Source organism: Chiloscyllium punctatum, chromosome 11 (assembly GCF_047496795.1).
Source record: "Chiloscyllium punctatum isolate Juve2018m chromosome 11, sChiPun1.3, whole genome shotgun sequence".
NCBI lineage: Eukaryota > Metazoa > Chordata > Chondrichthyes > Orectolobiformes > Hemiscylliidae > Chiloscyllium > Chiloscyllium punctatum.
The window spans coordinates 3,057,663-3,074,540 of NC_092749.1; the positions used below are offsets into that span (position 1 = coordinate 3,057,663).

A 16,878-nucleotide genomic window follows, 5' to 3' on the forward strand; every position below is an offset into this window, starting at 1 on the left:
CAGCACTGACCCGGGATATCACTGGCCCGGGATTGCCCTGATCCGGGATAACACTGAACCAGGAGAGCACTGACCCAGGATAACCTGACCTGGGATATCACTGACCGGGATATCACTGGCCCGGGATAGCACTGACCCGGGATAGCACTGACCCGGGACCGCACTGACCCGGGATAGCCCTGACCCGGGAGAGCATTGACCCGGGACCGCACTGGCACGGGATAGCACTGACCCGGGAGAGCACTGACCTGGGACTGCACTGACCCGGGATAGCCCTGACCCAGGGTAGCACTGACCCGGGATATCACTGACCCGGGATAGCCCTGACCCGGGATAGCCCTGACTCGGGATGGCCCTGACCAGGTATAGCCCTGACCCGGGGTAGCCCTGACCCGGGATAGCCCTGACCCGGGATAGCACTGACCCGGGATAGAACTGACCCGGGATAGAACTGACCCGGGATAGAACTGACCCGGGATAGAACTGACCCGGGATAGAACTGACTCGGGATGGCCCTGACCCGGGATAGCACTGACCCGGGGTAGCCCTGACCCGGGGTAGCCCTGACCCGGGGTAGCACTGACCCGGGGTAGCACTGACCCGGGGTAGCACTGACCCGGGATGGCCCTGACCCAGGGATAGCCCTGACCCGGGGTAGCACTGACCCATGATATCACTGGCCCAGGATAGCACTGACCCGGGATGGCCCTGACCCAGGGATAGCCCTGACCCGGGGTAGCACTGACCCATGATATCACTGGCCCAGGATAGCACTGACCCGGGATAGCACTGACCTGGAAGAGGACCGACCCGGGAGAGCCCTGACCAGGGAGAGCCCTGACCCGGGATAGCCTTAACCCGGGATATCACTGACCTGGGATGTCACTGACCCAGGAGAGCCCTGACCCGGGGTGGCACTGACCCAGGATAGCACTGACTCTGAATAGCACTGACCTGGGAGAGCCCTGACCTGGGAGAGCCCTGACCCAGGATGGCACTGACCCAGGATGGCACTGACCCGGGATGGCACTGACCCGGGATAGCACTGACCCGGGATAGCACTGACTCTGATAGCACTGACCTGGGAGAGCCCTGACCCGGGATAGAACTAACCCGGGATGTCACTGACCCAGGATACTACTGACCTGGGAGAGCCCTGACCAGGTATAGCACTGACCCGGGGTAGCCCTGACCCGGGGTAGCCCTGACCCGGGGTAGCCCTGACCCGGGGTAGCCCTGACCCGGGAGAGCCCTGACCCGGGGTAGCCCTGACCCGGGATAGCCCTGACCCGGGATAGCCCTGACCCGGGGTAGCCCTGACCCGGGGTAGCCCTGACCCGGGGTAGCCCTGACCCGGGGTAGCCCTGACCCGGCGATAGCTCTGACCCGGGGTAGCCCTGACCCGGCGATAGCCCTGACCCGGGGTAGCCCTGACCCGGCGATAGCCCTGACCCGGGGTAGCCCTGACCCGGGGTAGCCCTGACCCGGGGTAGCCCTGACCCGGGAGAGCGCTGACCCGGGATGGCACTGACCTGGGATAGCACTGACCTGGGATAGAACTGACCCGGGATATCACTGACCCGGGATATCACTGACCCGGGATATCACTGACCCAGGATACCACTGACCTGGGAGAGCCCTGACCCGGGATAATGCTGACCCGGGATAATGCTGACCCGGGATAATGCTGACCCGGGATAACGCTGACCCGGGATAACGCTGACCCGGGATAACATTGACCCGGATAACATTGACCCGAGATAACACTGACCCGAGATAACACTGACCTGGGATGGCAATGACCCGGGATAGAACTGACCTGGGATAGCACTGACCCGGGATGGCACTGACCCGGGATGGCACTGACCCGGGACGGCACTGACCCGGGACAGCACTGACCCAGGACAGCACTGACCCGGGACAGCACTGGCCCGGGACAGCACTGGCCCGGGATTGCCCTGATCCGGGATAACACTGAACCAGGAGAGCACTGACCCAGGATAACCTGACCTGGGATATCACTGACCGGGATATCACTGGCCCGGGATATCACTGGCCCGGGATATCACTGGCCCGGGATAGCACTGACCCGGGACCGCACTGACCCGGGACCGCACTGACCCGGGATAGCCCTGACCCGGGATAGCCCTGACCCGGGATAGCCCTGACCCGGGATAGCCCTGACCCGGGATAGCCCTGACCCGGGAGAGCACTGACCCGGGAGAGCACTGACCCGGGAGAGCACTGACCCGGGATAGCCCTGACCCGGGGTAGCCCTGACCCGGGGTAGCCCTGACCCGGCGATAGCTCTGACCCGGGGTAGCCCTGACCCGGGAGAGCGCTGACCCGGGATGGCACTGACCTGGGATAGCACTGACCCGGGATAACGCTGACCCGGGATAACGCTGACCCGGGATAACACTGACCCGAGATAACACTGACCCGAGATGGCAATGACCCGGGATAGAACTGACCCGGGATGGCACTGACCCGGGATGGCACTGACCCGGGATGGCACTGACCCGGGATGGCACTGACCCGGGATAGCACTGACCCAGGATACCACTGACCCGGGACAGCACTGACCCGGGATATCACTGGCCCGGGATTGCCCTGATCCGGGATAACACTGAACCAGGAGAGCACTGACCCAGGATAACCTGACCTGGGATATCACTGACCGGGATATCACTGGCCCGGGATAGCACTGACCCGGGATAGCACTGACCCGGGACCGCACTGACCCGGGATAGCACTGACCCGGGAGAGCACTGACCTGGGACTGCACTGACCCGGGATAGCCCTGACCCAGGGTAGCACTGACCCGGGATATCACTGACCCGGGATAGCCCTGACCCGGGATAGCCCTGACTCGGGATGGCCCTGACCAGGTATAGCCCTGACCCGGGGTAGCCCTGACCCGGGATAGCCCTGACCCGGGATAGCACTGACCCGGGATAGAACTGACCCGGGATAGAACTGACCCGGGATAGAACTGACCCGGGATAGAACTGACCCGGGATAGAACTGACTCGGGATGGCCCTGACCCGGGATAGCACTGACCCGGGGTAGCCCTGACCCGGGGTAGCCCTGACCCGGGGTAGCACTGACCCGGGGTAGCACTGACCCGGGGTAGCACTGACCCGGGATGGCCCTGACCCAGGGATAGCCCTGACCCGGGGTAGCACTGACCCATGATATCACTGGCCCAGGATAGCACTGACCCGGGATGGCCCTGACCCAGGGATAGCCCTGACCCGGGGTAGCACTGACCCATGATATCACTGGCCCAGGATAGCACTGACCCGGGATAGCACTGACCTGGAAGAGGACCGACCCGGGAGAGCCCTGACCAGGGAGAGCCCTGACCCGGGATAGCCTTAACCCGGGATATCACTGACCTGGGATGTCACTGACCCAGGAGAGCCCTGACCCGGGGTGGCACTGACCCAGGATAGCACTGACTCTGAATAGCACTGACCTGGGAGAGCCCTGACCTGGGAGAGCCCTGACCCAGGATGGCACTGACCCGGGATGGCACTGACCCGGGATAGCACTGACCCGGGATAGCACTGACTCTGATAGCACTGACCTGGGAGAGCCCTGACCCGGGATAGAACTAACCCGGGATGTCACTGACCCAGGATACTACTGACCTGGGAGAGCCCTGACCAGGTATAGCCCTGACCCGGGGTAGCCCTGACCCGGGGTAGCCCTGACCCGGGAGAGCCCTGACCCGGGGTAGCCCTGACCCGGGATAGCCCTGACCCGGGGTAGCACTGACCCGGGATAGCCCTGACCCGGGATAGCCCTGACCCGGGATAGCCCTGACCCGGGGTAGCCCTGACCCGGGGTAGCCCTGACCCGTGGTAGCCCTGACCCGGGATGGCACTGACCTGGGATAGCCCTGACCTGGGATGGCCCTGACTCGGGATGGCCCTGACCAGGTATAGCCCTGACCCGGGGTAGCCCTGACCCGGGATAGCCCTGACCCGGGATAGCCCTGACCCGGGATAGAACTGACCCAGGACAGCCCTGACCCGGGATAGAACTGACCCGGGTTAGAACTGACCCGGGATGGCCCTGACCCGGGATGGCCCTGACCCGGGGATAGCCCTGACCCGGGGATAGCCCTGACCCGGGGATAGCCCTGACCCGGGGTAGCACTGACCCGGGGTGGCCCTGACCCGGGGTGGCCCTGACCCGGGGTAGCCCTGACCCGGGGTAGCCCTGACCCGGGGTAGCCCTGACCAGGTATAGCACTGACCCGGGGTAGCACTGACCCGGGATAGCACTGACCCGGGATGGCCCTGACCCAGGGATAGCCCTGACCCGAGGTAGCACTGACCCATGATATCACTGGCCCAGGATAGCACTGACCCGGGATAACACTGATCCGGGATAGCACTGACCCGGGATAACACTGATCCGGGATAGCACTGACCCGGAAGAGGACCGACCCGGGAGAGCCCTGACCAGGGAGAGCCCTGACCCGGGATAGCCTTAACCCGGGATATCACTGACCCGGGATGTCACTGACCCAGGAGAGCCCTGACCCGGGGTGGCACTGACCCAGGATAGCACTGACTCTGAATAGCACTGACTCTGAATAGCACTGACTCTGAATAGCACTGACCTGGGAGAGCCCTGACCTGGGAGAGCCCTGACCTGGGAGAGCCCTGACCCGGGATGGCACTGACCCGGGATGGCACTGACCCGGGATGGCACTGACCCGGGATAGCACTGACTCTGATAGCACTGACTTGGGAGAGCCCTGACCCGGGATAGAACTAACCCGGGATGTCACTGACCCAGGATACTACTGACCTGGGAGAGCCCTGACCAGGTATAGCACTGACCCGGGGTAGCCCTGACACGGGGTAGCCCTGACCCGGGAGAGCCCTGACCCGGGAGAGCCCTGACCCGGGGTAGCCCTGACCCGGGGTAGCCCTGACCCGGGGTAGCACTGACCCGGCGATAGCTCTGACCCGGGGTAGCCCTGACCCGGGGTAGCCCTGACCCGGGGTAGCCCTGACCCGGGGTAGCCCTGACCCGGCGATAGCTCTGACCCGGGGTAGCCCTGACCCGGGAGAGCGCTGACCCGGGATGGCACTGACCTGGGATAGCACTGACCCGGGATAACGCTGACCCGGGATAACGCTGACCCGGGATAACACTGACCCGAGATAACACTGACCCGAGATGGCAATGACCCGGGATAGAACTGACCCGGGATGGCACTGACCCGGGATGGCACTGACCCGGGATGGCACTGACCCGGGATGGCACTGACCCGGGATAGCACTGACCCAGGATACCACTGACCCGGGACAGCACTGACCCGGGATATCACTGGCCCGGGATTGCCCTGATCCGGGATAACACTGAACCAGGAGAGCACTGACCCAGGATAACCTGACCTGGGATATCACTGACCGGGATATCACTGGCCCGGGATAGCACTGACCCGGGATAGCACTGACCCGGGACCGCACTGACCCGGGATAGCCCTGACCCGGGAGAGCATTGACCCGGGACCGCACTGGCACGGGATAGCACTGACCCGGGAGAGCACTGACCTGGGACTGCACTGACCCGGGATAGCCCTGACCCAGGGTAGCACTGACCCGGGATATCACTGACCCGGGATAGCCCTGACCCGGGATAGCCCTGACTCGGGATGGCCCTGACCAGGTATAGCCCTGACCCGGGGTAGCCCTGACCCGGGATAGCCCTGACCCGGGATAGCACTGACCCGGGATAGAACTGACCCGGGATAGAACTGACCCGGGATAGAACTGACCCGGGATAGAACTGACCCGGGATAGAACTGACTCGGGATGGCCCTGACCCGGGATAGCACTGACCCGGGGTAGCCCTGACCCGGGGTAGCCCTGACCCGGGGTAGCACTGACCCGGGGTAGCACTGACCCGGGGTAGCACTGACCCGGGATGGCCCTGACCCAGGGATAGCCCTGACCCGGGGTAGCACTGACCCATGATATCACTGGCCCAGGATAGCACTGACCCGGGATGGCCCTGACCCAGGGATAGCCCTGACCCGGGGTAGCACTGACCCATGATATCACTGGCCCAGGATAGCACTGACCCGGGATAGCACTGACCTGGAAGAGGACCGACCCGGGAGAGCCCTGACCAGGGAGAGCCCTGACCCGGGATAGCCTTAACCCGGGATATCACTGACCTGGGATGTCACTGACCCAGGAGAGCCCTGACCCGGGGTGGCACTGACCCAGGATAGCACTGACTCTGAATAGCACTGACCTGGGAGAGCCCTGACCTGGGAGAGCCCTGACCCAGGATGGCACTGACCCAGGATGGCACTGACCCGGGATGGCACTGACCCGGGATAGCACTGACCCGGGATAGCACTGACTCTGATAGCACTGACCTGGGAGAGCCCTGACCCGGGATAGAACTAACCCGGGATGTCACTGACCCAGGATACTACTGACCTGGGAGAGCCCTGACCAGGTATAGCACTGACCCGGGGTAGCCCTGACCCGGGGTAGCCCTGACCCGGGGTAGCCCTGACCCGGGGTAGCCCTGACCCGGGAGAGCCCTGACCCGGGGTAGCCCTGACCCGGGATAGCCCTGACCCGGGATAGCCCTGACCCGGGGTAGCCCTGACCCGGGGTAGCCCTGACCCGGGGTAGCCCTGACCCGGGGTAGCCCTGACCCGGCGATAGCTCTGACCCGGGGTAGCCCTGACCCGGCGATAGCCCTGACCCGGGGTAGCCCTGACCCGGCGATAGCCCTGACCCGGGGTAGCCCTGACCCGGGGTAGCCCTGACCCGGGGTAGCCCTGACCCGGGGTAGCCCTGACCCGGGAGAGCGCTGACCCGGGATGGCACTGACCTGGGATAGCACTGACCTGGGATAGAACTGACCCGGGATATCACTGACCCGGGATATCACTGACCCGGGATATCACTGACCCAGGATACCACTGACCTGGGAGAGCCCTGACCCGGGATAATGCTGACCCGGGATAACGCTGACCCGGGATAACGCTGACCCGGGATAACATTGACCCGGATAACATTGACCCGAGATAACACTGACCCGAGATAACACTGACCTGGGATGGCAATGACCCGGGATAGAACTGACCTGGGATAGCACTGACCCGGGATGGCACTGACCCGGGATGGCACTGACCCGGGACGGCACTGACCCGGGACAGCACTGACCCAGGACAGCACTGACCCGGGACAGCACTGGCCCGGGACAGCACTGGCCCGGGATTGCCCTGATCCGGGATAACACTGAACCAGGAGAGCACTGACCCAGGATAACCTGACCTGGGATATCACTGACCGGGATATCACTGGCCCGGGATATCACTGGCCCGGGATATCACTGGCCCGGGATAGCACTGACCCGGGACCGCACTGACCCGGGACCGCACTGACCCGGGATAGCCCTGACCCGGGATAGCCCTGACCCGGGATAGCCCTGACCCGGGAGAGCACTGACCCGGGAGAGCACTGACCCGGGAGAGCACTGACCCGGGAGAGCACTGACCCGGGAGAGCACTGACCCGGGATAGCCCTGACCCGGGGTAGCCCTGACCCGGGGTAGCCCTGACCCGGGGTAGCACTGACCTGGGAGAGCCCTGACCCGGGGTAGCCCTGACCCGGGGTAGCACTGACCCGGCGATAGCTCTGACCCGGGGTAGCCCTGACCCGGGGTAGCCCTGACCCGGGATGGCAATGACCTGGGATAGCACTGACCGGGATATCACTGACCCGGGATTGCACTGACCCGGGGTAGCACTGACCCAGGATAGCACTGACTCTGAATAGCACTGACCTGGGAGAGCCCTGACCCGGGATGTCACTGACCCGGGATGTCACTGACCCGGGATGTCACTGACCCGGGATAGAACTGACCCGGGATACCACTGACCTGGGAGAGCCCTGACCCGGGGTAGCCCTGACCCGGGGTAGCCCTGACCCGGGGTAGCCCTGACCCGGGGTAACCCTGACCCGGGGTAGCACTGACCCGGGGTAGCCCTGACCCGGGGTAGCCCTGACCAGGTATAGCCCTGACCCGGGGTAGCCCTGACCAGGTATAGCACTGACCCGGGGTAGCCCTGACCAGGTATAGCACTGACCCGGGGTAGCCCTGACCCGGGAGAGCCCTGACCCGGGGTAGCCCTGACCCGGGGTAGCACTGACCCGGGGTGGCTCTGACCAGGTATAGCACTGACCCGGGGTAGCACTGACCCGGGGTGGCTCTGACCAGGTATAGCACTGACCCGGGGTAGCCCTGACCAGGGGTAGCACTGACCCGGGGTAGCCCTGACCCGGGAGAGCCCTGACCCGGGGTAGCACTGACCCGGGGTGGCTCTGACCAGGTATAGCACTGACCCGGGGTAGCACTGACCCGGGGTAGCACTGACCCGGGGTAGCACTGACCCGGGGTAGCCCTGACCAGGGGTAGCCCTGACCCGGCGATAGCTCTGACCCGGGGTAGCCCTGACCCGGGGTAGCCCTGACCCGGGGTAGCCCTGACCCGGGAGAGCCCTGACCCGGGAGAGCCCTGACCCGGGATGGCACTGACCTGGGATAGCACTGACCCGGGATAGAACTGACCCGGGATATCACTGACCCGGGATACCACTGACCTGGGAGAGCCCTGACCCGGTTTAGCACTGACCCGGTTTAGCACTGACCCGGGATAACGCTGACCCGGGATAACGCTGACCCGGGATAACACTGACCCGGGATAACACTGACCCGGGATAACACTGACCCGGGATAACACTGACCCGGGATAACACTGACCCGGGATGGCACTGACTCAGGGTAACACTGACCCGGGATAGCACTGACCCGGGATGGCACTGACTCAGGGTAACACTGACCCAGGGTAACACTGACCCAGGGTAACACTGACCCAGGGTAACACTGACCCGGGATAGCACTGACCCGGGATAGCACTGACTCAGGGTAACACTGACCCGGGGTAACACTGACCCGGGATGTCACTGACCCGGGATTGCACTGGCCCGGGATATCACTGGCCCGGGAGAGCACTGGCCCGGGAGAGCACTGACCCAGGATTGCCCTGATCCGGGATAACACTGAACCAGGAGAGCACTGACCCAGGATAACCTGACCTGGGATATCACTGACCCGGGAGAGCACTGACCTGGGAGAGCACTGACCCAGGATAACCTGACCTGGGATATCACTGACCTGGGATAGCCCTGACCCGGGATAGCACTGACCCGGGAGAGCACTGACCCGGGAGAGCACTGACCCTGGATAGCACTGTCCCGGGATAGTACTGACCCGGGATAGCCCTGACCCGGGATAGCCCTGACCCGAGATAGCCCTGACCCGGGATATCACTGACCCTGGATAGCACTGTCCCGGGATAGCACTGACCCGGGATAGCACTGACCCGGGATAGCCCTGACCCGGGATAGCCCTGACCCGGGGTAGCCCTGACCCGGGATAGCCCTGACCCGGGATAGCCCTGACCCGGGATATCACTGACCCTGGATAGCACTGTCCCGGGATAGCCCTGACCTGGGATAGCCCTGACCTGGGATAGCCCTGACCTGGGATAGCACTGACCTGGGATAGCACTGACCGGGATAGCCCTGACCCGGGATAGCCCTGACCCGGGATAGCACTGACCCGGGAGAGCACTGACCCGGGATAGCACTGACCTGGGAATTCTCCAGTGGGAATGTGAAGCTGAGTGAAGACCTGTAGTTGTTCCCTGAGCAGGTCCGATAACACTTTGGTCCCTGCGCTGAGTTGGTTCAGGTGCTGTGGCAGCTTGGGCTGTTCAGCTGGTCCCAGAGGATCATCCAGGCCCTTCCTCAATCTCTCTGATCCCTAATGAGGAGAGACATGATCAAACACAATGGTTCCTGATTGACCACAGAGCAGGTCACTGCAGGACTGGCTTCTTGCACCAACACTGACATCCTCTGTCCCTGCTCAGCCCCCCCCCCCCCTGTTCTGGGATGAAACTGTCACGGAGAGGGTCTGATTGGGGAGCTGCTGCTCATCGATGGTGCCGTTTTGGTGATGGGTTTCGTGACCAGCCGTCATCAAAACTGCCGAGAGGTGGACCGTCACTATCAACTCACAAAAGACAGTGACCATTACTCAAGGTCAGAAGCACAACGCAACACTGACTGCCATAAACTCACGGGGGCGGGCACTGAGTGGGAGACGGGGACTCACTGACTGTTCTCCGATGTCCCAGCATGCACTTTGGGGGCTGAATGGCCTTCATTTGTGCTTTAAACAACTCCCAAGATTGAATTGGTGGGTGTAGACAAACACAGCACATGGTCTTGAATGAAATGCAGCTCAGTGATGTGATGTTGGCACAGCCCAGCAATGTCAGGATATGGCTCTCAGCTCAGCCCCAGCTCGGTGCTGGATATAAAGCAGAACCAGGCCCTGTTGGGTATGCACTGCCCGAGGACAATGCCAGCACACTGCCAGCAGCCAGGAGTCTACAGTGCAGCTTCCTGACTCAGAGAGGATCACTCAGTCCCTGTGCAGTGTCGGGATGGGCCCCACTTTTACACCCAGGTGATACTCAGAAACACGGAGAATACTAGAAAAACTCAGCAGGTCTGGGAGAGAGCTGCAGAGAGAGACACAGAGCTAACGTTTCCAGTCCCAGTATGACTCTTCTATAGAACTGCCCGACTTTATAACAGGGGCACGGGCTGTTTACCAGAGGGTGCATAGTATGGATTATAACCCAAAGGTGAGAGGACGGAGAGTGGGCAGCCATCATTCCATTGTCAGACAGGCCCCAGCTGGTGTCAAAACCCCCAACTCAGACATCTACATCCTCAGACAAAAACCACAACAATAATAATGTACATTTATATAGCACCTTTGACATAATGGAAGTTCCCAAGGTGCTGCCCAAGAGTGATATGACACAGAATCTGACACCTGGTCACGAAGGGCGATGAGATAATCTCTTGGGATCTTGATGTGTACAAATACTGCACTATTATAGCAACTGAACTTGAAAAGTCTTCCATTCCCAGAAGGTGTCTTGGAAACATTCAATAGCTATCAAAGGCGCTATAACAATGCGGTCCTCTCATTTTTCAAACTGGTGCTGAACAGGATCAATGAGCGACTCACTGCAGCCTCCTCCTGGACACCTTCCAAACTGCTCGAGGTCGCCAGTTTCTGAACAGGGTGGGTGAGAGACGGGGGAGGGGTTAGAATAATGAGGAAGAGCCAGAGAAGAGATGGAGGGACAGGAAGAGGGGCCGAAGGGTGGGGGGAGGGGGGGAGAGACAAATAGGAAGGGGAGGAGACAGAGAGTGATAGCTGAGAGAGTGAGTGAGGGAGTGGCAGGGGGAGGGATTGAGGGACTGAGTGAGTGAGGGAGCGAGTGAGAGGGAGTGAGTGAGTGTGAGTGTGAGTGAGGGAGTGGGTGAGTGGGGGAGGGATTGAGGGAAAGATTGAGGCAGGGAGTGAGGGAGTGACCAAGTGAGTGAGGGAGGGATTGAGGGAGGGAGTGAGTGTGTGTGTGAGTGTGGGAGTGAGGGAGTGAGTGAGTAAGGGAGTGAGTGAGTAAGGGAGTGAATGAGTGTGTGAGTGATTGACGGAGTGAGTGTGTGTGAGGGAGTGAGTGAGTGTGAGTGAGTGAGGGAGTGTGAGGGAGGGAGAGTGAATGTGTAAGGGAGTGGGTGAGTGAGTGAGTGAGGAAGTGAGTGAGTGAGGGAGTGTAAGTGCATGAGTGAGTGAGGGAGTGAGCGAGGGAGGGAGTGTGAGTGAGGGAGTGGGTGAGTGAGGGAGTGAGGGAGAGTGAGGGAGTGGGTGAGTGAGTGAGGTGAGTGAGGGAGTGGGTGAGTGAGAGAGTGGGTGAGTGAGGGAGTGTGAGGGAGTGAGGGAGTGAGAGTGAGGGAGTGGGTGAGTGAGGGGGTGAGTGAGGGAGTGTTGAGGGAGTGGATGAGTGAGGAAGTGTGAGTGAGTGAGTGAGGAAGTGAGTGAGGCAGTGAGTGAGTGAGTGCGTGAGGGAGTGAGTGAGGGAGTGAGGGAGTGTGTGAGGGAGTGAGTGAGGGAATGAGAGGGAGTGTGAGTGAGTGAGGTAGTGAATGAGTGAGGGAGTGTGAGTGAGTGAGGTAGTGAATGAGGGAGTGTGAGTGAGGGAGTGAGTGAGGGAGTGTGTGAGTGAGGGAGTGTGTGAGTGAGGGAGTGAGTGAGTGTGTGAGGGTGTGAGTGAGGGTGTGAGGGAGTGGATGAGTGAGGAAGTGTGAGTGAGTGGGTGAGTGAGGGAGTGAGTGAGTGAGGGAGTGTGAGTGCGTGAGTGGGTGGGTGAGTGCATGAGTGAGGGAGTGAGTGAGGGAGTGTGAGTGAGGTAGTGAATGAGTGAGGTAGTGAATGAGTGAGGGAGAGAGTGAGTGAGGGAGTGAGTGAGGGAGGGAGTGTGAGGGAGTGAAGGAGTGTGTGAGTGAGGGAGTGTGAGTGAGGGTGTGAGTGAGTGAATGAGTGAGGAAGTGTGAGTGAGTGGGTGAGTGAGGGAGTGAGTTAGGGAGTGTGAGTGCATGAGTGAGTGCGTGAGTGAGTGAGAGAGTAAGAGAATGAGGGAGTGAGGGAGTGTGAGTGCTAAGTAGGTGGGTGAGTGCGTGAGTGAGTGGGTGAGTGAGGGAGGTAGTGAGTGAGTGAGGGAGGTAGTGAGTGAGGGAGTGAGTGATTGAGGGAGGTAATGAGTGAGTGAAGGAGTGAGTGAGTCAGGTAGTGAGTGAGTGAGGGAGGTAATGAGTGAGTGAGTGAGGGAGTGAGTGAGGGAGTGAGTGAGGTAGTGAGTGAGGGAGTGAGGTATTGAGTGAGGGAGAGTGAGGGAGTGTGAGTGAGGGAGGTAGTGAGGTAGTGAGTGTGTGAGTGAGGGTGTGAGTGAGTGAGTGAGGTAGTGAGGGTGTGAATGAGGTAGTGAGGGGGTGAGTGAGGTAGTGAGGGGTGAGTGAGGTAGTGAGGGTGTGAGGTAGTGAGGGCGTGAGTGAGGTAGTGAGGTAGTGAGTGAGGGGGTGAGGTAGTGAGGGAGTGAGGTAGTGAGGTAGTGAGTGAGGGTGTGAGGTAGTGAGGTAGTGAGGGTGTGAGTGAGGGTGTGAGGTAGGGGGTGAGGGTGTGAGGTAGTGAGGTAGTGAGGTAGGGTGTGAGGGTGTGAGGTAGGGGGTGAGGGTGTGAGGTAGTGAGGTAGTGAGGTAGTGGGTGAGGGGGTGAGGTAGTGAGGTAGTGAGGGTGTGAGTGAGGTAGTGAGGGTGTGAGTGAGGTAGTGAGGGTGTGAGGTAGTGAGTGAGGTAGTGAGGTAGGGTGTGAGGGTGTGAGGTAGTGAGGGTGTGAGGTAGTGAGGGTGTGAGGTAGTGAGGGTGTGAGTGAGGTAGTGAGATAGTGAGGGTGTGAGTGAGGTAGTGAGTGAGGGAGGGTGTGACTGAGGGAGCGAGGGAGGGAGCGAGGGAGGGATTGAGGGAGTGAGTGAGAGGGAGTGAGTGAGTGTGAGTGTGAGTGAGGGAGTGGGTGAGTGGGGGAGGGATTGAGGGAAAGATTGAGGCAGGGAGTGAGGGAGTGAGCAAGTGAGTGAGGGAGGGATTGAGGGAGGGAGTCAGGGAGTGAGTGTGTGTGTGAGTGTGGGAGTGAGTGAGTGAGGGAGTGAGGGAGGGAGTGAAGGAGTGAGGGAGTGAGTGAGTGAGTAAGGGAGTGAATGAGTGTGAGTGAGTGACGGAGTGAGTGTGTTTGAGGGAGTGAGTGAGTGTGAGTGAGTGAGGGAGTGAGTGGGTGAGGTGAGTGAGTGAGAGTGAATGTGTAAGGGAGTGGGTGAGTGAGTGAGGAAGTGAGTGAGTGTAAGTGCATGAGTGAGTGAGGGAGTGAGCGAGGGAGGGAGTGTGAGTGAGTGAGTGAGGGAGTGGGTGAGTGAGGGAGTGGGTGAGTGAGGGGAGTGAGTGAGGGAGTGTTGAGGGAGTGGATGAGTGAGGAAGTGTGAGTGAGTGGGTGAGTGAGTGAGTGAGGAAGTGAGTGAGGAAGTGCGTGAGTGAGTGGGTGAGTGAGTGGGTGAGTGGATGAGTGAGTGAGGGAGTGAGAGGGAGTGTGAGTGAGTGAGGTAGTGAATGAGTGAGGGAGTGTGAGTGAGTGAGGTAGTGAATGAGGGAGGGAGTGTGAGGGAGTGTGAGTGAGGGAGTGAGTGAGGGTGTGAGTGAGTGAGGGTGTGAGTGAGTGAGGGTGTGAGGGAGTGGATGAGTGAGGAAGTGTGAGTGAGTGGGTGAGTGAGGGAGTGAGTGAGGGAGTGTGAGTGCGTGAGTGAGTGAGAGAGTGAGAGAATGAGGGAGTGTGAGTGCGTGAGTGGGTGAGTGAGTGAGGGAGTGAGTGAGGGAGTGAGGAGTGAGTGAGGTAGTGTATGAGTGAGGGAGTGTGGTGAGTGAGGGAGAGAGTGAGTGAGGGAGTGAGTGAGGGAGTGTGAGGGAGTGTGTGAGTGAGGGAGTGAGTGAGTGAGGCGTGAGTGAGTGAATGAGTGAGGAAGTGTGAGTGAGTGACGGAGTGTGAGTGCGAGAGTGAGATTGAGAGAATGAGGGAGTGAGGGGAGTGTGAGTGCTAAGTGGGTGAGTGAGTGAGGGAGGTAGTGAGTGAGTGAGTGAGGGAGGTAGTGAGTGAGGGAGTGAGTGATTGAGGGAGGTAATGAGTGAGTGAAGGAGTGAGAGTGAGTGAGGTAGTGAGTGAGTGAGGGACTGAGTGAGTGAGTGAGGGAGGTAATGAGTGAGTGAGGGAGTGAGTGAGTGAGTGAGGGAAGATGTGAGTAAGGGAGTGAGGGAGTGAGTGAGGTAGTGAGTGAGAGAGTGAGGTATTGAGTGAGTGAAGGAGTGATGTGAGGGAGAGTGAGGGAGTGTGAGGGAGTGAGGAAGTGAGGGAGGTAGTGAGGTAGTGAGTGAGGTAGTGAGGGAGTGAGTGAGGTAGTGAGTGAGTGAGGGTGTGAGTGAGTGAGGTGTGAGTGAGTGAGGTAGAGTGAGGGAGTGAGTGAGGTAGAGTGAGGGAGTGAGCGAGTGAGGGAGTGAATTAGTGAGGGAGGGAGGGAGTGAGGGAGGGAGTGAGGTAGTGAGTGAGGTAGAGAGTGAGGTAGAGAGTGAGGTAGTGAGTGAGGGAGTGAGTGAGGGAGTGAGTGAGGGAGTGAGTGAGTGAGGGAGTGAGTGAGGGAGTGAGTGAGGTAGTGAGGTAGTGAGTGAGGGAGCGAGTGAGTGAGGGAGTGAGTGAGGGAGTGAGAGGGAGTGAGTGAGTGAGGTAGTGAGTGAGGTAGGGAGTGAGTGAGTGAGGGAGTGAGGGAGTGAGTGAGGGTGTGTGTGAGGTAGTGAGTGAGGGTGTGAGTGAGGGTGTGAGTGAGTGAGGTAGTGAGGGAGTGAGGGAAGGTGTGTGAGTGAGGGTAGTGAGTGAGGGTGTGAGTGAGTGAGGTAGTGAGGGAGTGAGGGAGCGAGTGAGGTAGTGTGAGTGAGGTAGTGAGTGAGGGTGTGAGTGAGGGAGTGAGGTAGTGAGGGTGTGAGTGAGGTAGTGAGGGTGTGAGTAGTGAGGGTGTGAATGAGGTAGTGAGGGTGTGAGTGAGGTAGTGAGGTAGTGAGGGTGTGAGTGAGGTAGTGAGGGAGTGAGTGAGGTAGTGAGGGAGTGAGTGAGGTAGTGAGGGTGTGAGGTAGTGAGGGAGTGTGAGTGAGGTAGTGAGGGAGTGAGTGAGAGACTGAGTGAGGTAGTGAGGGTGTGAGTGAGGTATTAAGGTAGTGAGTGAGGTAGTGAGGGTGTGAGGTAGTGAGGGTGTGTAGTAGTGAGGGAGTGTGAGTGAGGTAGTGAGGGAGTGAGTGAAGGACTGAGTGAGGTAGTGAGGGTGTGAGTGAGGTAGTGAGGTAGTGAGGGTGTGAGTGAGGTAGTGAGGGTGTGAGGTAGTGAGGGTGTGAGTGAGGGTGTGAGGTAGTGAGTGTGTGAGTGAGGTAGTGAGGGTGTGAGGTAGTGAGGGTGTGAGGTAGTGAGGTAGTGAGTGAGGTAGTGAGGTAGTGAGTGAGGTAGTGAGGGTGTGAGTGAGGTAGTGAGGGTGTGAGTGAGGGGAGTGAGGTAGTGAGGTAGTGAGTGAGGTAGTGAGGGTGTGAGTGAGGTAGTGAGGGTGTGAGGTAGGAGGGTGTGAGTGAGGGGTGTGAGTGAGGTAGTGAGGGTGTGAGTGAGGTAGTGAGGTAGTGAGGGTGTGAGTGAGGAGTGAGGGTGTGAGTGAGGAAGTGAGGGTGTGAGTGAGGAGTGAGTGAGGGTGTGAGGTAGTGAGTGAGTGAGGGTGTGAGGTAGTGAGGGTGTGAGGTAGTGAGTGGTGAGGTAGTGAGGGTGTGAGTGGGTAGTGAGGGTGTGAGGTAGTGAGTGAGGGTGTGAGGTAGTGAGTGAGTGAGGTAGTGAGTGAGTGAGGTGTGAGTGAGGTAGTGAGGTAGTGAGGGTGTGAGGTAGTGAGGTAGGGGGTGAGGTGTGAGTGAGGTAGTGAGGGTGTGAGGGGGTGAGGGTGTGAGGTAGTGAGGTGGGGGTGAGGGTGTGAGTGAGGTAGTGAGGGAGTGAGGGAGTGAGGGTGTGAGTGAGGTAGTGAGGGTGTGAGGGGGTGAGGGTGTGAGTGAGGTAGTGAGGTGTGAGGGGGTGTGGGTGTGAGTGAGGTAGTGAGGGTGTGAGGGGGTGAGGGTGTGAGTGAGGTAGTGAGGGTGTGAGGGAGTGAGGGTGTGAGTGAGGTTGTGAGGGTGTGAGGGGGTGAGGTAGGGGGTGAGGGGGTGAGGGTGTGAGGTAGTGAGGTAGGGGGTGAGGGTGTGAGTGAGGTAGTGAGGTGTGAGGGTGTGAGGTGTGAGGTAGTGAGGTAGG

The 16,878-nt window shown here is 60.2% G+C and overlaps 1 protein-coding gene across 1 annotated transcript in view; it reads right to left on the reverse strand.

Annotated features, from left to right (window-relative positions):
• LOC140482682 (E3 ubiquitin-protein ligase TRIM65-like) overlaps positions 1-16,878 on the reverse strand; it is a gene marked incomplete at its 5' end in the record, with an annotated part of 33,315 nt that overhangs the window by 9,115 nt on the left and 7,322 nt on the right. Inside the window, 1 exon segment of the mRNA XM_072580194.1 lies at positions 9,708-9,879. Coding sequence (XP_072436295.1) covers positions 9,708-9,879 — 172 coding nt within the window.